Source organism: Alnus glutinosa, chromosome 7 (genome assembly GCF_958979055.1).
Source record: "Alnus glutinosa chromosome 7, dhAlnGlut1.1, whole genome shotgun sequence".
Lineage (NCBI taxonomy): Eukaryota > Viridiplantae > Streptophyta > Magnoliopsida > Fagales > Betulaceae > Alnus > Alnus glutinosa.
The window spans coordinates 6,574,102-6,596,631 of record NC_084892.1 but is presented as its reverse complement, the minus strand read 5'-3'; the positions used below and the strand labels follow the sequence as shown (position 1 = coordinate 6,596,631).

The window sequence follows — 22,530 nt, the reverse complement described above, 5'->3', positions numbered from 1 at the left end:
GAAAATTTAGTCTAACAGTCATTTGTGTGGCTCAGCTTTTTGCTTCTCTCTGATTTGACCCTTTCAACACACAACATCATGAGTCTTAGGCCCTGTTTGAAAACCACTTTCCCCTCCCCTCCCATTCCCCTCACTTCTCCCAAAAAAACATCAACTTCAAAACATTCTTAACTTTTTTCACTTTTTATATCACATCAACACTTTCTTATTACTTTTTAAATAAAAAACTCATTACAATACTAATTTTTTCTACTTTTCCATATAAATTATATCAACTTTATATCACATCAATTTAATTTTCAATCATTCAAAAAAAAACCCAAGGAGAGGGAAGGGCAAGGGGGTTTTCAAACGGGGCCTTAGAGATCGTAATATTGACGATAGATATAGCCCTACATTAACTATTATTTTGGATTACCCAAATGTCAAAATGTCCAAGTCTAATGGCATGTATGGTTGATCTAAAATTTTTAAATATTTTCTAAATATCAAATTCTACTAAGATTTTATCCAACTTTTTTTAATTTTATTTCAGGTTTTTTAAACCATTCAAATATGATTTCAAAAAATAATTTTTTTTCAATATTCACAATTTTTCAAAAAATCGTACACCTAAACTGGCTATAAAGTTCAAGCTCACCAAGCAATATACACACATAATTAATAGGCTAGAATCCTCCCCTTGCGTTAGCATATGCTTCAAACAGTAACAATTTTTTTTAATTTTGACCCCCTGACCCAAAATCTTGGCTCTGCCACTGCTTTCAAGTACAGGCTATTGGTAGAAAGATCAGCCAATCATAAATGGATACATTTCATCATCATCTCTCTCGGATGGCTAAGTAGGAAGCGCACAGTTAAAGTTAATTAACAAGAAAGCTAACAATCGGGCTCATCTAGTGGCTAAATCGACTGCCCTCATACATCTTAATTGAAAATAATAAAGACTCTAAACCAACCATAACTAAATAATTCACCAAATGTGTAAAGTAGCAAACTTCATTTCATCATCATCTCTATCGAATGGCTAAGTGGAAAGATTTAAAGTTAATTAACAAGAAAGCTAGCAATCGGGCTCATCTAGTGGCTAAATCAGCTGCCCTCATACATCTTAATTGAAAATAATAAATAGACTCTAAACCAACTATAACTAAATAATTCACCAAATGTGTAAAAGTAGCAAACTGCAATTCATCATCATCTCCATCAGATGGCTAAGTGGAAAGCATTTAAAGTCAATTAACAAGAAAGCTAGCAATCGGGCTCATCTAGTGGCTAAATCGACTGCCCCTGTACATCTTAATTGAAAATAATAAATAGACTCTAAACCAACCATAACTAAACAATTCACCAAATATATAAAATAGTTAATATAGATATTTGGTTACGAAGTGGAAACTTTTTGAACTTAAAGAGAAAAATCACTTCGGGATAGCTAAACCCAAAAAATCAATTAATTATGAAGAAACAGCGAATAACAAGATGTTCATACTTACAAAACATTTGCAGTTGTCACACTTTTAAATTATAACAAGTGACCCACTTATCTGCTTCTCTCCAAAAACCTTTCGAGAGTTCTTCTTCTTGATCTTCCTTAACCGGAACTTCGGTTGACTTCAATTGTTCAAGGTTGATGGTTGAACTAAAAAATCTAAGAGATATACAATATAAATCAATCCAGGTCTAATACATTCTCTTAGCACACAGAATTTCCGACTAGAATTCTTAATAAACTTTTGCCTAAAAACCTCTTTAAATATGCTTTAAAAACCCTAATACAAGTCAGGAATGGATTCCTACGCGGCGGCTTCAGAACAACTTATTACCGTGTCCGGACACGAAGAAGAAAGTAAACTTTCTGTAAGATCAGTCTGGACAAGAGAACCATCTGTCCGAACACAGGAAGAAAATCAATCTTTCTATGAATCATGTTCGGACATGGCTTTTAGCTATCCGGACACATGAAGAGAATTGATCTTTCTGTAAGTCCTGTCCGGACACGGCTTCTAGCTGTCTAGACAAATATATGAAGAATTATGATCTTTCTGAAAGTCCTGTCTAGATACGGCTTCTGACTGTCCGAATAGACTAGACTTCTTGAGACTTTTCTTCTCAAAAAAATAAACAAACTTTTGTCACTTGAATGAAGCTAAGAAATAAAACTAAAATTAATTATGGGTATTATTCTTGTGATTCCCCCTTATTTTCTTTTGTCTCTGCCTTTTTGTAGCCCTTCTTAATTAATTCCCTGCATTACTCCAAAAAAAAAAAAAAAAAAAAAACAGGCTATATATAGGCCGTATGTAGTAATCAGAAGAATTCTAACTTGATTTTTGTTTTTTGTTTTTTTTTTTTGTTTTTTTTTTGTTTTTTTTTTTTTTTTTCCTCATATTTTCTCTTTGCTCCACAGAAGAATTAATGAATATCAACAATTTGTTACCCGCAAGACATGACTCTCATACTTTTCCTCCGTAACCCTTTGGACTCTCATGACCCCCGCACCTATATATATATGCACTCACTTCAGTACCATTCCCAATTAAGCCAAAGAAGAACCAAAACATGGCAACCCATAAACAAGCATCCTTCCTACTATTCTCCCTTCTATTCATCACTTTGTGCAAGTCCTCACAAGCGGCTGGGATTGCAATTTATTGGGGCCAAAGCGGCGATGAAGGCTCTTTGGCCAACACTTGTGCAACGGGAAATTATCAATATGTGATCATAGCTTTCCTATCCTCATTTGGTAATGGCCAAACCCCCGTACTAAACCTAGCTGGGCACTGTAATCCCAGTGCCAATGGTTGTACCACTCAAAGCACCGATATCAAAGCTTGCCAAGCTCGAGGCATCAAAGTCCTCCTTTCTATTGGCGGCGGTGTCGGAAGCTACTCTCTTTCTTCAGCCGACGATGCAAAGCAAGTAGCCAACTACCTTTGGAATAACTTCTTAGGCGGCAAGTCCAATTCACGTCCCCTAGGTGATGCGGTTTTGGATGGCATTGATTTTGACATTGAGGCCAGTTCAGGCCACTGGGATGAACTCGCTAGGTCACTTAACGGGTTTAGCCAACAAAAAAAGGTGTACTTAGCAGCATCTCCACAGTGTCCATTCCCAGATGCTCACCTAGATGCCGCTATCAAAACAGGCTTGTTTGATTATGTTTGGGTTCAATTCTACAATAACCCACCATGTCAATACGCAGGCAATGCTAACAATCTTTTGAGTGCGTGGAAGACATGGACCACGGTTCAAGCTAAGCAAGTGTTCTTGGGGCTGCCAGCGGCTCCTGCCGCTGCTCCAAGTGGTGGATTTATTCCGGCTAACGTGCTCACGTCTCAAGTTCTTCCATCCATTAAGAGTTCACCAAAGTATGGAGGGGTTATGCTTTGGAACAAAAAGTATGATAACGGGTATAGTTCAGCCATAAAGGGCAGCGTCTAGATCATCACATGCCCTAATTAATAAGTTACACATGCCCTAACGAATAAGTTAACTTGCAGCAATTGGGTTGTTTTCCTATCTATGGGTTTTCCTATCTAATGGAGTGTAACCTAGCTAGCCACCGAATAAGTTATGGATCAATATATATACATATTTTACGACAACTAGCCTTTTCGTACTCTTTATTACCCTTGACTGTTCAATGAAGTTAGTATGCCATATATATCCTGGTTTTGCTTTTTCATTGGATGACACTGGATTTAGAGTACTTCCAATATAAAAGACATTGTTGTTTTTGTATTATTTATTCGGAACAAAACTCGAATACACTCTCTTAGCTTTGCATTACCTACTTACCGTACGTAGTACTTTTGTTAAAGTAAATAAACTATCCATAAGTACTTTATAAAGATCTTTAAAAGCCATAAAATCAGCTGGATGATCATAAAACATAGAGTTATGGAGCCAATAACTATACTAATTAAATACCTTTTTTTTTTATTTTTTTTTTTTATTTTTATCAATTTAAACTTTTGGAATTATAATTTAACATGGTTTCAAAAAAAAAAAAAAAAAACCCTGAACTAGTGGCCGATATTAGAATAGCCCTATGAATTTTCAACTGCATTAATGTGACCCATCAAATTATCAACCACTTTATCGAAATATAAATGGCATTGGTACGCTCGAAATATATATGATATTAGCATTGATAGTTTGATGAATCATATTAGTACGCTTGAAAATTCAGTGAACTATTCTAAAATCATTTGTTAGTTCATGGGGCTTTTTTATATTTTCCCCAAATAAAAATTTGGTGTAAAGTCTACATATCCCCTCAAACTATCACCCAATTCAATGTCCCCTCCAAACTTTCAATTTGGACAATGTCCCCCAAACTACCAAAAATAGTCAATGTTCTCCAAATGATGAAAATACCCTTAATAGAATAAAATAAAAATACTAAAAATTCAAAAGAAACTAAAACTAAAACTAAAAAATAAAATGAACAAATAAATAAATAAAAACCAAGGGTGGCCAAATTTAAAAATTTTAAAACTAAAAAAAAAAAAAAAAAAAATCATTTAAAAAAATTACATTTTTTGTTTTTTCAGAGAAATTAAAATTTTTCGCTTTTTTTTTTTTAAAAAATAAAATTTTCGTTTTTTTTAAATAATAATTTTCTTTTCTTTTTTCAAATAAATTATAAAAAAATAAAATAAAATTATAAGGCTATTTTTGTTTTATTAAAAAGAATTCTAAAGTCATTTTTGTCTTTAACACATCCTCCACTTCTTCTTTTCTTTTTTCTTTTTTTAAGAAATCCTCCTCTTCTTCTTGTACATCCTGCTGTTGACAAGTGACAACACTCGAAGTGGAAGAGATAACTTCTTGTTAGAAAATATAAACCAAAGCAGAAAAACGAAATGCTCCTAAGACGCGTTACAACGTCGCTTTCCTTAAGAAATTATTTGCCCCCACCAGAAAGGTATGCAAAAAGGTTACAGCAAATATTTCTCCAGGATACAATGGAGCCCAGAAACCTCTGTTTGTTTTAATCTCGTTTTGCACTTACGAAAAAATTAAAACCGAACACTTTCAGATTTTTCTATTATATCAAGAGACAGACAGAGACTTTTTAATTTTAAATACAAAAGGTATCAGAAAAAAGCATTGAAGATAAAAGAAATTTTATTATTTCTTTTATTAAACATTGTACAACAGTTATTTCTGTATATTTCTGATAACTGGACAGCAGTTACTTCTGTATAATATTGAAATAACTGCTATGTAACCGTCCATAACTGCTTAAGTAACAGTCATAAACTGCTGTTTTAACAGACACTTAAATCTGACCATCATATCAAATAACTGTCTATGATTGATTAATAAATCGTTATTTATTTATTAAAATCAACCATTAGATCAAATGTGAATTGACCTTACAGTTTATTTATTTGATTGTCCAGTAAATCCAACCACTGGATTTACCTAAGAAGCATCCTATGGTTTAGATTAAACCACTAAATCGATTGATCAGGACCATTCAAAATCGAAAGTGCCAAGTGCGCCATCAAAGCGCCCTACAGCCCACTGCCACATGCGCGCGCGCGCGTGCATCCAGTGCTTCGCACCGTACTAGAGTATACACCCAAGCATTACTTTAAATGCTTAAAGTGTGTTGGTCCTTATAAATGCCAACTTCATTTTCTCTTTTTCCCATGTGGGACTATATTCATTTAATGCTCTTTAACACCTTCCTTTTAAATCATTCCCAAGTCACAAAATAAATATATATACATATTAATTTTAAAAATACTTTAACACTTCTCTGGGTGCTTATTCCATGCTTATTCATGGCATAAACGATGTCCATTAATTTGATCCAACGGTACCCTTCAACTTTGCCAATTGTGCAGCAATGTAAGATTTTTTTTATTTTTTTTTTCTTTGTAAATTGAACTTTTATTTAAAGATATGTTATCTGTACATTTCTCATTAATATTATCAATTATATATTTTTTATGAGCATATATTATCAGTTATATATATCACATATATATAGTTACCATATTTGTTAACTTCAGCTAAAAATTAATAAGACATATAATAATAATACTTAATTTGTTCAAATTAATAACGTTTTACTGACCATATATCTTTCTTTGTGCAATCTGGTTTGTGTTTTCCTCTAATATGCTTTTATTTTTTGACTTTTTTTTTCACCAATATGGTCAATTTTGAGTATATACCGAACCTTTGGAAAAGGCAACACTAGTCCTGTAGAATGTGGACAGCTATCCAGCTACCTCTAGAGAAGTCCACAACCACAACCATTTCTTCCAAAACAACGTGATCTTCGGAGAATCTAAGATAAATCAAGAAGTCATGCTGCTTCCAAACACAAACCGGAGGGTAACGTGGCATGATCAATATGTTCAGGAAAATCTGTCCTCTTTTTAGTTTGATTGATGGGTATGCTCGACTTGTCAGTTGTCAGCTGCTGAATTGGGGAAAGAATGTGGAAAATTGTTAGCGTTGAACAGACTTTTTCCTGCCAGACAAGAATTGGTGGCTACAGATTTGGATAGGATGTAATTTACCGTTTATAGAGCATGAACAAGACAAATAAAATAATTTCATATTTGAAATGAAAATGATGCTATTCGGGGCAAGTTCAATCGGCCCACGGAAAAGACCCAACAACCAATTGGTCTAGATTGACCCAATTTGACATTAGCCCGGCCATCACTGTAGATTCCACCATCAAGTCGAAGTTGACATTCAGATTCTTAACGAACGTCCGCTTCCAAAACAATATGATCATCTTCGTGATCATAAGAATCTGAAGGTTCTGAGTTTTTTGACTGTGTAAAAGAAATACTAGCTATTAAATACACGCGAGTTTGTGCCCATGACTTTTTTTTTTTTTTTTTTTTGAGAATAAGAAATATCATTATTGATAAAAAAAGAAGAGCCTTGCTCAGCAAAAACAATCGACTGGACATGAGAAGGTATTTCCTCGATCCGACATTGATCTAACAAGAACCTTAATGAAGACTTAGCTAAAATATATGCTACTTGGTTAGCACATCGCCTGACATGCTGTACCTCAGTTGAGCCAATCTCCTTCATCCGGACGCGGGCATCTTCAATAACGTGGCCATAACGACTCCAACAGGGATTCTCTGTGCTCAAAGCCGAGACTACCGACATCGAATCACCTTCAAAAATCACGTGAGAGAAGCCCAACTCCCTGCAAAGAATAATCACTCGCCAAGCTGCCATCACCTCCGTAGTAGTGGGGTCAAGGATAAAGGAGATAACCGTTGCTAGAGCAGCCACCAGTAGGGCTCATTTGGTTTGAAATTTAATTTTAGAAGACATTATACTTTTGCTTTATTTTTTTATTTTATTTTTTATTTTTTTAAAGCGACCACAACTGGTTGGCAATTCCACTATAAGATACATTGTGGGATATTGTAGGGTTCGTTTGGTCTAAAATTTAATTTTAGAAGACATTATACTTTCGCTTTATTTTTAATTTTTTAAAGCGATCACAAGTGGTCGACAGTTCCACTGCAAGATACATTGTGGGATATTGTAAGATTCACCTGTTTCGGGCAGCTTAAGATGCAAGATTCATTTGTCCGATGCAAGTACATTCGCGACCCTTCTCCTAGACTGCACAAGTTTTTGTGAAATTCGAAAAAGTCTCAATTCCTTAAGCTCGAATCAATTGGTACATGAAACTTTTAGTTTGGAATCCCTTATAATCTCTCTATCCGAATTGTAGGGAGATTCCTTGTAATTATGAGAGGACCCGCTGAGGGGAGCCTCTTATAATTGTCTACCCAATTGCAAGAAGCAAACAATTGCAGATGATCTTTAATTGTAGGGGATTTCAATCCAAATTTTTTAGACCCATTTATGTGAGAGCCCTTTAATCTTGGACTCCATAAAATGATTTGGCCTTGTTGGCAACAAACTATTGAGAAAAGTTGCAATTGTAACCTATGAAAAGTTTTCCATGATATTCTTGGTTCTGATGAGTTCAACAGTTATCTTTGAAATTGAGAAAGGCCAACGAGAGGGCATGAAATCAAACCGTGTTTGGAAGGAAGGAAAATTTGAGGCACAAGAAGAAAGATAATATGCTCGTGTCGTCACCAAAGACATCACAATTCACACATCAACTTATAGTATTCGTTACACCACTTCATATTTTTGCTTCCATAAATGTTAATGTAAACAACAATTAAATGAATAGAATTAATCTTATGACTTAGCTTATTCAATTGTTTACTGAATAAAATGAGCTGGAAGAAGACGTAAATACGTATTCACATGTATGCATTAATCTGAAAATAATAATAATAAGAAGAAGAAGAACAAAGGGAAATTCTTTGTCTCTTTGAATTACCAAATTGGCTTTTGCTTGGAATGTCAATCAGAGAACTTGAATTTCAGGCCAACTGTTGGAGCATTGAGGTGCTTCTTTGAATCTGGACTCAGGAGAAAGATAAAGAGAGTGGTCATGTCTTCTTGTCTTCTTGTGTTATATAACTCATGAGCCCTTCAGCTGCAGAAATCTCTTAAAATTGACCAGAGTTCTTCAGTTGGTTCTCATCAAACATTCTCTAGGTAACCCAAACTCTTTCTCTGGATGAACAAGTCGCCTCCAAGGGTCATTATGCAACTTGTAATGCAAAACCTTGTTGTAACAAGAATAAGGTCAGCAGGTTCAGATAATAGACAAGAAAAATGGAAGTCTTAAGATTATGTTCTCAACAAGGAAGTTATCTGATTATGTTTTTAAATTCAGAATTCATGTTTCTCAAAGTCCAAAATTACATAAAAATCATCTTTCTATCCGGCAAAGGAAGAAGTATACCTGTACAAATGTTGCAAAGACATCATCTTCAATTAATTTCATGAACTCGGCTGCCCAATCCTCAACGCGGCCAAAAGCAGATTTTTGCCTTTCAGCTTCAAGCATAATAGAATCACGATACAAGAACCTCTGCCAGGTTTTCCGCACATTGGCCAGCTTGTATTCTATTTCTGTCTCATCGAATCCCTAGAGGAAGCAAAAGGACACCAACCTGTCAACTTAACTGCCAACTTTCAATTGAACATTTCTTGATCCCAATTCAAATTGAAATATTAAAGAAATACCCGGAGAATCTTTATCATATTTGGAATTTCTTCTTCATGGATCCGAACGGCAAAGCTATCGTAGTTGAGCACATTCTCATATGGCAGGAAAATCCCATCCTACACATGTAAAAGCAAAAAAGATTATTTCACTAAGGCTAACTACCCTCATATTCAAAATTCTGTTTGAGCTTTGATGAATGTCAGACTATAAAGTTCTCATATCAGTGTGTGTGGGCACATTCAACTAACAGGGAGACAAGGTTGGCCTGAAAGAGGCTTTTGTTTCCCTTGCGAAACCTTCCCTTCTCCTGGTAAGAACCCCGGGGAGGAGTCCTCCTCCTTCCCCGGCTTCCCTTCTTCTCGCCCCTTCTTCCCCTTTTTCCTCTCACTCCAGATTGTCTCTCATTTATTTTTCTTTGTTTGAAAGCCATATCTACTCCTCTCCACCCACTGTTGCCATCCCCACTGACCACCATTATCAACCAGCTATTTACAGCAGCCCTTTTTGGCCCTTGGGCCAGTCCCCTTGATGCATTAGGCCTTAGGCCTACTAGATTGGTTGGGTTTGTACTGTTAGCTAGGGACATTTCCCTTTGTTCTGTATCTTCTCCTTTTTTCTTCAATAGTATTATTTTGACTTGCCTTAAAAAGAACTAAAAGGGAGACATCAAAGTAGTAATTTTGGGCAACAAAAGACACTCTAGTAGCTGCCATTGCTCAAGACTTGGATTGGGATGGTAACTAACGCCGAAGTAATATATTGGGGAAGATAAGTGACCAACAGGAAGACTAGCACACCATGCCTAAACTTTTGACATTCACCTTATTAGGACAGGAATGCAGTAGACAAGATTGGCTTACTGAGAATTTAAAATGATTAAACTAAGTCTATTTATGTCCAAGGGTGTTGATCAGTCCTGTTTAAAGAGCTTCATCCAAGAGGGGAGTGAGTAGTCAAAAGCATCACTATACTATTGGTCCTCATCCAGACTGTACCTCAAGGTTTCAGTATAGAAGTGGCTGACTTGGGGACCTCATATTAAGCTGCTTATGAGCTTTTGAAAGTTTTGATGTACAAAGCTCTTTACAGTAACAAGTGTGCACGGTGCAAAATGAACTCAGAAACCAAAATCAGCTCCACGGTGTTCACGCCTTTTGACATGAAGGATTTTTTTTTTTTGAAAATTGACATGTAGGATGTTGACAGAACTCAATAGCCCCTCAAAATTTAGAAACTAATAATTAGGATGACCTTATGCAATTTCATAAAATGACAAAGAAGGCGATAGTCACTGTTTAAACAGATTTCATTAGCAATAATCTAAAAGATGGTTTCCTAGAGCTACAACCTGGCAAGAAGCTTGCCATCAATGAACAGATAAACCAAATTCATTATTAAATGCTTAGATGTTCTATGGCTGTCAAGTTGGCAGAGAAACGAGATACAAAACCACACTACCTGAATGACCACAGGAATGCACCCTTGCAGAATACTATCTTCCATACGACCACTCCAACCATCTCCAGGAAATACCCCACAGAAAACAGAACTGGCTAAATCCACGTGATAATTGTCAGAACGTAGTTGTGTGACAATTACATCTTCTGCATGCTGTTTCCCAAGCTTGCCTTCCTTGTTAGGGCTTGATCCAAACTCTTCTGCTATTTTCTGTCTGATACCCATACTATATCTGCATATATACCACCAGACTATTTATTATTTCTTCTGAAAATATTTATTTTAGTAACTGTCCAGAGAACTGGAAATTCAACTGACCAAAGACAACTAACTAGACCACTCAAAGCACGCTTGTCAGAAACTGTTGATTTATAAATTTATCAAAATGCATTACTTTATGGGGGAAAGAAAAAAGAAATGGCAACAATAACATTGCCAATTTCGACACTCTTAACCGTATGTCCACATGCCATTTGAAACCAAGTGATTATTTGACAATATTCAAAACAGCTCTTCAGTTAACTTACGTAGCTTCTGGCCTTCCCCTTTGGTATGCTGGTCCTAGATTTCCATTGAAATAGAACAGTGTCTTTCGCTTCTCTCGGGGCCTGAAAATGAATCATTGAAAGTTCCGTTGTTCACTCACACGTATGGAAAATTTGAAATAGGTTTGAATTGTTAAACCAAGCCAAACTAATAAAGCCAAAAAGATGAGACAATGCTTTCAATGAAATGCTTACCTAGCCCAAAGTTTTGAGCTTAATGAAATAACATCAGGACGTTTCCAAGCAGGGAGCACAAGGTCTTTATCAGGTTCGAAGCATGGGTGGTTGCCCCTTCTACTTGAAGGAACTCTATCCCAATTGTCAGCCCAATAGGCTGTTGTGGAATGTTTGTGCTTCGAGTTTGTGTTACCCCAGTGTACCAACATCATGCTACTCCATATCTCCTTAGGGGCATAGCAAGCACCTTCATCCCAGGAAAACGACTGTCTTCAGATATAGGTGACTTCATTAGGTTAAGCTCAGTATAACACTATCACAAGCAAAAGACAAAAAGCATTCACTTTCTCAGCTTTTTCCATGCTTACCCAAATATGGTCTCTTCCTGATGAGCGATTCCAGTAAGGAAATTGCTCAACAATGTGATCATAAGCCTTCTTATATAATTCCAGGGTGAGATAGCTCCTCAAGCCCATATGGTCCTGAAAAGTGAAAATTCCTATTCACTTGAAGATGGAATCACACATACAAGTGAACAAAACCCAAACACACAAGCGAAATGTGGAATGTCATTCACAAGCACCCACACACACCTAAAGTTTCTTGTTAAGGCACTAAATGAAGTTCTAAAAGTTAAAATGAAGGTTGAATAGAATTCCTAAGAAGAGACAAACTCTTATGCTATTTACAAGTGTCAAGTGGCAGGGATTTGGCAATGTGTATCATCCATCATTCATAATTGTTTGTCTCAAAAGGTCTACTAAAAAACAACCATACATATGCAAAAAGACAAGTATGCACATGCAAAGACGCATGCACACGTGCATGCACAAAGAGAATCTAAGTCACATGTACCTATGCAGAGGGAAAAAAAAATCACGCATACATACAAATAGAGAAAAAAAAAATTACACATAAGTGTATGCAAGGTATGCAACAGACAAAAAATGTACCTGCATGCTAAAGTGAGGAGCATCATCTGCGCGAGTTATTATACATGCATCAAGGACAGGAACGAAGAAAAAATCTGCTTCTTCACCATTCAATGTTCGATGAGCACTAGCTAAGATACTTTCATAAATTGCCATCTGCGTACAAGTAGCATTACATGACAAAAAAGTTCTAGGAAATGCTTAATCTCAGTTCAAGTATACCTGAGCGCCATACAGCTGATCTGTCCACAATGTTGCGTTCTTGTCGTCATATATTCTGTTTACACACTGTAACTTAAAATGGCGCCCCTACCACACTCAAAAGATTAAGAAACATGAGAACTTGATATTGGCATCTATCAAGAAATCACAAATTACAGCTTATCCTGACCTCAAGGAGAAGGCTGTTGAAATCTGGGGGCAAGTCATAAACATAAATTAGGGGCCTTTTCTTTTTCACCATAGCATTTAGATTGACAACTTTCCCTGTGAGATCTATATCGTCAGGAACATTAACCTGTGCTGGTCGAAGCCATTGAGGCCACTCTCTTACAGATGATATAACAGATGGAATGCTGCAATCCATTCCATACCATCCATTGTCACACTGAGACATACACCAGATTTAGTTTGGGCAGTAATAGCAACAAATCAAAGAAAAGAAAAGTACACTGCGTCAAATTAAATATGATTTAACTCAAATTATTAGAACTTACACGGTCATAAACAGCGAACTTTAATTCAATTTGAAGGAAAATCGACTTATACAACATTGCATTTGGTATTATTTATTCTTCCTTCATATAATTTATTAATTTGGGGACATGTCTCAAAATTTCCAAAAATCATGAGTATCATGAATAACTTTTGATTAACTTACACCATTCCAACTCGCTTATTTTGCCAATATAAATAGAAAAAAGATAGTAGACAGAGTCTTTTCTCTCAAAAGCATATCAGACACCAAAGATTGATAAAGTACAAAAAATAAAAACCATTACCTGACAAAATCCACCCCGGCAATGCCCATGTCCAGAACATTGATTAATACAAGTGCATAGCACGGGCACTTCGCATAACCGCCCCCAGAGGCAATCGTAAATACAGTCACATTCCGCTTTGAATTTCACCTTTTGAGCATATGCTTCAGCTGGATCAACATTACACCATCCTGGTTTGCTACCATTGGTCGTAAAAATATCCAGGTCAGCTTTCGCCCAATCAGTCAGTCTGGGAGCACCACGTTTAGTAGGTAAGCTGCCAAGATGTTAGGTAATTGTAACCCATTTAGTATTTTGCAACAAAGGAAATATGCTAACAAAAGCCTTTGTTAGGAATTTGACTACACTTACTTCACCATAAACCCACATGCCTCTGGCACTGGACGATTTGGGTACTTTGTACCTTCCCCACAGAAGCACATTGCTCTTGTTGTGTCACAAGAAGCAGGGCACATTGAGACAACCCATCGCCCATATGGTAGTTCTGGTGATTTTGGGTAGTTGCATTGCAACTGCAGTCTTTCGGCGCATCCTTCTCCTGTCACAGCAGCAGCATAAAGCCAATAACAATATGATTGATCAGATGGGAACATTAACTTTGATTTTGGGTGGACAATGTGAACTTTTAGAATATTAAGAAAGAGGAAGTGTTGTTCAAATATAAATTAAACACGAGTTAAATTTAAATTTTAAAGATGGAAACATGGAGACTAGACAGAAAGGAGGAAAAAGAAAAGAGAGAATACATCCATTGTTGCTGATAGTTTCTTCTCGGTGATTCAGTGAAAATACATCTATTGGTGCTAAACAACAAAGATGATGACAGAATGATGATTGACTAGAACCAAAATCTACATTTCTTAATTGATAATTTAAATCTATAACAAGTCAGAAAACACCTTGATAGCTTTCAAGTGAAGAACAGAAAAGAATAAAAAAATAAAAATAAAATCCTAAAGCATACTATATTTAAGAAATTAATTCCACCAACTATGCAAAATTACTAATAGGGGTAATTACCTTTTTCCCCCATGAACTACCAAAAAATGCGCAATGCCCCCATGAACTACCAACTCGACCAAAATAGAGCATTCAACTACCAAAGACAACCATTTTTCCCCCTTCCGTCAGTCAAAGGGGTTAAAACAAACGGTCAACGGGTCATGTGCCGTTTTATATGGGGGCATGTTGAAAAATGATGGTAGTTCATGGGGGGAAAAGAGGAAGATGGTGGTAGTTCATAGGAGGAAAAGAGGAAGAAAATGAGGGTAAAACGGCGTGTGACTGACGAAAGGGGGGAAAGTGGTTATCTTTGGTAGTTGAATGCTCTATTTTGGTCGAGTTGGTAGTTCATAGGGGCATCGCGCATTTTTTGGTAGTTCATGGGGGGAAAAGGTAATTACCCCTTACTAATACTAATAAGTTAAAAATAACTGAAATACTCCCAAAGTCAGGGTCTAGAAAAATATTTGAATGCGTGATCTTTCATTTGACTTTTACCATTTCCTTGAACAAGTAATTGGCTAAAAGGCTGGTTACTACCATTTAATATTTGTATAGTACCAAAACATCTTTAATCTTTCGTCACTAACATGAACCAAAGAGAGAATACCTAGTATTTATGCATTGTAAAGGTTCTCATGTTTGATTACTGAGAAGCTACGAACATCACAGGGACAAAAGATATAGTTAGTCCATTCACATAAGTGTAAATCATTGAATTGTTAAGTTTTTGTAATCAACTTGAAAATGAATCTATCCATAGATTCTGTTGCTTGAACTGGCAAACTTCATATCATCATTTTATTTTGTAAGTATATCATAAAAGTCCAAAAAATAATATCACTACAAATATAATAAATTGGAACGGCGTTGTTTTTTCTTTTCTTTCTTCTTAATCAATTTGTAATCAAATAAATTAAATGAAAAAGGAAAGACTAAATGATACTAACCACTATATCCATGAAAGCACCGGCATTGTCCTAATTCACGATTACAAATTCCTTGACCACTACAATCATTCTTGCAGTTACTTCCACCTATTATCTGCAAACAGAATAATGAGTTATAAAGAGACATATACTTCCAACGTGCAACTCAAATTGGTGTCAGCATTAATCCTATAAATCCTAAAGTGGCTGCAGAAACACTCACACAAAAACCCTACAGACGTGTATTATATGAATTAAGCATTGAATATGAAGTTGACACTTCAAAATAATAAACAGTAAGCTAAGTAAACCCTTAACAGCAAAATCATTTCTCATCACCTCAACAGTGCTGACTTCCTTAGTAATGGAATCACAACCAGAAAGCCACCTCCCAATCTCAGCCTTCCATGGTGCCCCACGATAGATAACCTCCTTGTGTAAGCCAGCTGGAAACCTATGGTCTAAGTCAGCTGCTGGCTGTAGATCTTCAGATGATCCATTAACTGGGATACAAAAGTTCTGGGATTGCCTTAAGAAATCAAAAGAGGGCGCGAAAGGAAACAGAAATAGATGAACTACTGAAACCAATGCGACAATAGAAGCAATTGCTGCTGCCAAAGACCATGAGCATTTCCACTTCTGAATGGATAACATATCTCAAAAGTCTCGTCCGCGATACCCCAGAACTAGTTGCACGAAATTATCACAAAACAATCCTTCTTCTTCACTCTCAAGCTCTGTATAAGCACCTAATAAACAGAAACTAATCAGCCCTTTGACAAACTCAAAGATAGTATATATGAGCATAAACATAATCAGACAAACAAATCCACTTTCTATCATCACTATTTGGGCAAATAATGGTATGTTAGACAGCCATCAAAATGTTGATGATGCTTCGTATCAAACCCAATCCCCACGCAATGCGCTAAAAAACTGGTATACATTAATAAAATAACCACACTGAACAGGAAATTCCAAATAAAACAACGATAAACCAGACCCAAACTCCAAGAAGTAAACAGAATCCGATTAAAATCATAAAGTAGCAAAAACCCACCACCCCAGATCATAGAATAGATTGATAACACTTGAGCTGAGCTAAATCCACAACTTGTTAATCTTTAATTGGCAACACCATATACGAAGAGATTTCACTCTCAGGCATGAACATTTCCAAAGAGGGAACAGCATAGAATCAATTAGCAGCAACAAATGCATAAAGAAATCCAAAAATCATGATAAGCAAACCAAAAAAACTAATGCAAATAGCCGACTAAGAGTATGTTTTTGGTAATTAGAGAGCATTGGCTAACCTTTTTATATATGGAATGGCTTATTCCGAAAGTGAAGGGCTGAACCGCGAACCAGAAGATTCCAGGCAACAGAAAACCATGTAAATGGAAAAGAATACAATGAAAGATTGAAACTTTAGAGAGAGACAGAGAGGAAGATAGTACCAATTGAATAATATGTACTCTGGGTTTGCACCAAAACCCAGAATTTAAAATATTGACGCAAAAGATTTAAAATTTAGGAAAATTGTGTCAGCATATGAGGAGGGTGAAGAGAGATAAGGGTCAAAGCAAAAGCCGCCAAAGCTTTCGCTGCAAAAGGTTAAACCAACAGAACATAGCGCTATCAGCCTATCGCTTTTCTGTTAAAAACTTAAAATGACTGTTTTTACCGTTTACATCGTACGGTTTGCCATACTCGGTTAGGGGGAGAGATCAGAGACCGTTGAGTTATCAACCGCTGAACTGGGCAATTGTGTCAATTCGACGCCATCATGTTCATAGAGATGAAACTTTATTTTTTTTTACTTTTTTCTTTTTTAAAATGTTTGATAGAAAATTATTTGTCAATAAAATAATTTATCTTATTTTTTCATGTTTAGTGTATTTGGGATTGTTATGAATATTTATTTGAACATGTCAAAACAAAGAAAAAGAAGCCTATTTAATAGTAGAAAATTTAAATAAAGATTCTCTCTACATGAATAATTATCAAAATAATAATAATAATAATAATTATAATAAATGTAGATGACTTATTTCATCATTCAGATTAAATTTTATATATTTATTTTAAAAATACAGTTACAATTCATTTAAAAATGGTTGGCCTGGTCAATGTCATTAGAGTAAATTACTTTACCCTTTCAAAATTTAGGTCCCGTTCGATAATCCCCTTCTCTCAAGTATGAGGAGAATATTTTTTTTAGTGGTTGTAAAAAGTGATTGATATGATATAAAGTATAAATAATTTATATGAAAAAGTAGAAAAAAAAATGTATTGTGGTGAGTTTTTTTTATTTAAATAGTAATAAAAAATTGTTGATGTGATATAAAAAGTGAAAAAAAGTTAAAAATGTTTTGAAGTTGATATTTTTTGGGAGAAGTGAAAAGAAAGGAAAGGGAAAGGGGGAAGGGGGATCAGGATCCCATACAATTTCAAATAAATTTGAGATTCTCAAATTTCTTTGAAATCAAGCCATTTTTTTATATCGAAATAACGTGAAAAATGCTACATATTAAAGAAATGACTTGTTAACAATGAAAAAAAAAAAATTCATTCCAAAAGGCTTTTTCTTCACTTTTGAAAAGACATTTCTTTTTTACTAAATCGAAAGACAGTTTTTTGCTCAATACTTTTATACAACATAAAGTGTAAGAAAAATCTTTTTGAAATGATTTTTTTGTTTGGTTTTATTGTTAAAATGTCATGTTTTTAATATGTATGATTCTTTACGTCATTTTCGATGTAAAAAATAGTTTGATTTTTTTTAAAAAAAAAGAAAATGAGAATTTTTTTTTTTTTTTGAAATTGTAAAGAATCCTAATCCAAAAAAGAGAGGAAATTGTCAAACGGGGCCTTCCTGTCTTATCATATCTCACCCATTTACAAGGTACATTCTATAAAGGGTTTTTTTAAAATATATATTACTGTTTATATCTATCTATCACTTATAACTTTAATTGAAATAGATATAATAATATAATAGATTAAAAGAGACCCAAATATGATATATGGTCACGTCAAATCTCATAGTAAAATAACCAAAAAGAGAAAGCAAGATAGAGCGAGAGTTGGCAAAGAAACCTGTTTGGTAACTCATCCAAACAATTTTTATTTTCATTTTACTCCTCCCAAAAATATCAAATCAAAAATATTCTTACTTTTTTACACTTTTTACATCACATCAATAATTTTTTATTATTATTCAACCAAAAAAACCCACTACAAAACAAAACTTTTTTACTTTTCTATAAAACATTCTCAAATTTTATATCACATCAATCATTTCTTACTACTATTCAAATAAATATTCCAATTCACAATCACTTACCAAACACACTATGGTCTTTCTGAATGGGATCTGTAAACCAGGAAAGAAAAGAACTGAAACAAAGAAAATAATTTTTTTAATTTTCTTTAGAAAAAAAAAGGTGTAACAGTCAGATTATAGATTTCATTAGACGTCATTTTAATATAAGAAACATAATATAATAAAAGTTGGATATTACATATCATATTTTGGATGTATTAGAATGTATCCTTTCACCATTGGTTTATTTCGGCTTTTTTATATATATAAATTTTATTACACGTTTTTTTCTTTTTTTTTTAACAAATGATTCTTTCTTTTATTATAATTTATTAATTTAAAAATTAAATATTTTGAACTAAAATACTATTTTCTCCAACTCAAAATTAACTACTATCTTTTAAAAGTGAAATAGTATTTACTTTATTCTGTTTGAAACTTTGTCAGGAAAAAATAAAAATAATAACACAAATTGATATTAAGAAATAAAAGTATTATCTAAATCATTTGCCCACGAAAATATCTTATTGATACAAGATATGACTTTATCTTTTGTGTTTAATTTTCTATGTATTTTAATAATAATAATAATAATAATAATCCACTCATGGATACTGTTAAGATTCATTGACATGCAAGATGAAAGCTGGCTAAGGCAATTGCCAATCCACAATCCACATTGTTTATGAAAGTCAAAGCTTCTCTCATCTTTGCTTTGTTTTAATAAATATTTCTTGTGCTGCTACCTTACCTAGTAGAGGATGTAATTATTAGTTTCAAATTACAACCCCAACTTCTTAAACCTAGTTTTAAGCTTAGTCGTAACCCCAATATAAAATTCGGACAAGTAATTATGAGAGACCACTTATGAGACCTAGTTGACCGGATAAGTAGTTGAACGGCCCAATTTTTATTTAGTCAAGTAAGTCTTATAAATGATTTATTACAATCACCTGCTCAAATTTGAGAAAATTCAGACAAATAATTTAATTGGATCATAATCCAACCCCAACCATCTTATCTCCTCTCTCCATAGATTTTGGAACTCTACTCTCATAAACAATCTTTTTGACTTTGTTTCCGCTCAACAAATTCTCAACATTCATCTTTCCCAAGACAGACCCCTACTCTGATCGTTGGATTTGGACCCCCTCCTCCTCCGGTCAATTTTCTGTAAAATCTGCCCATGAGGTGGAAAACCTCAGCCAATTCTCAAGCCATTCTCTTCTTAACCCTACCGATTGGATTTGTTTGTGGAGTTTATGATTGTGTATCTTTTTTGTTTAATTACTAATACAAGTTATGATTATGTATCTTTTGTTTTTAATTTTTTTTTTTGAACGTTAAAAGCTGTTATAAAGGACAGCAATTCCATCTTCATTAGAAAACCCCAAAGGGCCAAAGCTTTATTTCAAATTTGGGGTTGAAAGAATTTTTCCTAAACCTAGTTTATTAAATTGATACTTGTTTAAAATGAATGTAATAATTGCATGCATTTTAGACGCATCAATTTAATAGATTCGATAAAAAAAAAAAAAAAAATGTTTAACCTAATTTGAAATGAAACTTTATCCTTAATACATACATGGCATGAATATTGCCAATGTTTATTAATATTCTTTAGATGTAGTAATTCGTATTCGAGTCTCGAGTTTAGGTTGTGTCGATATATAAATATAAGATTATATATGTCAATTCTAACTCGACCCATTTAATTAAACAGGTCAGACCCCCTCAACTCTAACTCTCTAATTTTATATTGGGTTTGTGTCGAGTTCGTAAATCTTGTCAAAAATTGCTTGTCATTATATCGTATGTCGGGTTTCGAGTCGTGTCGAAACATAAATATGAAACTATATAGGCATTTTACCTATTTAATTAAATGAGTCAAATTTTTTAACTCTAATTCTTTAATTTTAAGTTGAATTCGTACCAAATTTACAAGTCCCAATCTTTTTTTTTTTGAACAAAAATTGATATCTTCTTCAATTGATAAAAAACGATCCAAAATTAGGATCTAGGAACACCTTGGTCCCTAAGTACAACACTTAGAATACAACTGGGAGTTTCCTCTAACCAAACAGCAGTCAACCTACGGGAAACAGCCTCTTTAGCAAGAGTATGAGCAGCTACATTACATTCCCTAGGAACAAAAACAACAGAAGATGACCTGAAACAACCCAATTCTTGATTAATGCTTTCAATGAAATGTCCAATTCGACTGCTATAAGGGGGAGCTGAATTGATATCACGAACCACTTGAAGGGCATCACCTTCAAAAACAACGTCAAAAAACCCCACCTCTCTGCTAAAAAGAATAGCATGAAGTGCTGCCATTACTTCCGCCACTTTAGGATCAACTAACAGATTAAGGTGAACACATTTTGCTCCCAGAAGAAAACCTTCACAATCACGAGCTACTATTCCAAAAGCAATGCAACCTGATTGTTTATGAATCGCCGCATCCCAGTTCACTTTAACAGTTCCTCTGGGTGGAGGCAACCACACTTTCAATTGAGGAGGCATTAGACTAGCTGGCTGAGATTGAGGAGCAAGCACTTGCTGATGACACTTTCTAAAGTCAGAAAGAGCTTCTGATGCTGAGGAAAAAACAGAGAAAGGAGAGGTGAAGACCCCCTCAAAGACCACTGAATTCCTTCTTAACCAGATCCTGCGTGCCACGATCGCCATAAGGTCCAACTCCTCAGATCCGAACCTGCCCAAGAAACCTTCAAAAAGACTTAGGAAAGAGGACTCCATTGAGGACGATTTTTGGAAGATTTTTGGGCCACAGCCCCAAACATCCCGTGATGCTGGACAGAACCAAAGAGCATGTGAAGTTGTCTCTACCTCCAGTTCACAGCACGGGCAAAGGGGGTCCTTCACAACGCCTCTTCTACATAAATTTTCTTTAGTAGGCAGAAGACTATTACAAGCCCTCCACATAAAAATCTTCACGGTATTTTGGACTTTTAAATTCCATAACGCCTTCCATACGACCCTGCCCTTGTAAGAGTAAGAACAGGTTGCCCTATATCTTTGAAGCATCTCCATCCCCAAGTGATAAGCACTACGAACAGAGAAGAGCCCATTAGAAGTTCCCTGCCATATCAAACGATCTTTTGGGGAAGTGGGACTTAGAGGAATGTTAGATATCACCCTAGCTTCCTCCTCATTGAACAATTCAGATAGCATTCGCAAGTCCCAATTTTTAGTATCTTGATCAATGAGGCAAGACACTTTGGAGTCCAAAGGAAGCAACCTAGGTGGTGATTGGACTAAAAAGGTAGATGGAGAGGGAAACCACCTGTCCCCCCAAATCTGAATGCTTCTGCCATCACCCACCCTCCAAACCAATCCCTGCTTCAGGAGATCCAAGGCTGCATGCAAACTTCTCCAAGCAAAAGAGGGCCTAGTGCCAAGAGAAGCTTCCAGAATCGAGGAATTAGGAAAGTACTTTGCCTTGAGGATTCGACCAGCAAGGGAATCAGGCCTCTGATGCAACCGCCACAATTGTTTAGCAAGGAGGGCTTTGTTGAACATAGTTAGGTCTCTGAAACCTAACCCACCTAATGACTTTGCATACCCCATCCTTTGCCAGCTCATCCAGTGAATTTTAGAGTTATTCGCCATATGGCCCCACCAAAACTCCTGCATCATATGATTCAGCTCTTTGCACAGGCCCACTGGGAGTAAGAAAATACTCATACTGTAGGTTGGGATGGCTTGGACTACCGCCTTTAGAAGAATTTCCTTCCCTGCTTGTGACAGGAACTTGACTTTCCAGTTATTCAATTTTTTTCCAACTCTTTCTTTAATGGAAGCAAAAGCCTGCATTTTAGATCTGCCCACCAAGGACGGCAACCCCAGGTAAGAGTCAAAACGATTGGCCTCAAGAAGACCAGATAACTGTAGAATCTCATTCCTCTTCTCTAGGCTAACGTTCTGACTGAAAATGATGGCAGTCTTTTGAAAATTGAGTTTCTGGCCTGACCCCCCCTCATAGACTTCAAGGATTTTAAGAATCCTCCTCCACTCCACTGAGTTTGCTT

At 35.3% G+C, this 22,530-nt stretch overlaps 2 protein-coding genes across 3 annotated transcripts; one reads left to right on the top strand and one right to left on the bottom strand.

The window, feature by feature from the left end:
• Window positions 1-2,555: 2,555 nt before the first annotated feature.
• On the top strand, window positions 2,556-3,608 carry LOC133874086 (acidic endochitinase-like). The gene has a single exon (XM_062311915.1). The coding sequence runs from the start codon at window positions 2,563-2,565 to the stop codon at window positions 3,442-3,444; it is 882 nt and encodes a 293-aa protein (XP_062167899.1). The 5' UTR covers window positions 2,556-2,562; the 3' UTR covers window positions 3,445-3,608.
• Window positions 3,609-8,129: 4,521 nt separating this feature from the next.
• On the bottom strand, window positions 8,130-16,702 carry LOC133874006 (uncharacterized). 2 transcript variants are annotated; one of them, XM_062311828.1, is made up of 15 exons: window positions 16,467-16,702; window positions 15,490-15,899; window positions 15,172-15,265; window positions 13,571-13,757; window positions 13,220-13,475; window positions 12,610-12,825; window positions 12,441-12,527; window positions 12,240-12,374; window positions 11,655-11,768; window positions 11,305-11,552; window positions 11,092-11,172; window positions 10,565-10,796; window positions 9,124-9,222; window positions 8,840-9,025; window positions 8,130-8,659 (listed from the first exon to the last, which is right to left on the bottom strand). In XM_062311828.1, the coding sequence occupies exons 2-15, from the start codon at window positions 15,802-15,804 to the stop codon at window positions 8,561-8,563; spliced, it is 2,349 nt and encodes a 782-aa protein (XP_062167812.1). In that variant the 5' UTR covers window positions 15,805-15,899; window positions 16,467-16,702; the 3' UTR covers window positions 8,130-8,560. The 2 variants fall into 2 exon arrangements, with proteins under 2 accessions (XP_062167812.1, XP_062167813.1); XM_062311829.1 differs by having other exon boundaries at window positions 15,490-15,887.
• Window positions 16,703-22,530: the final 5,828 nt, after the last annotated feature.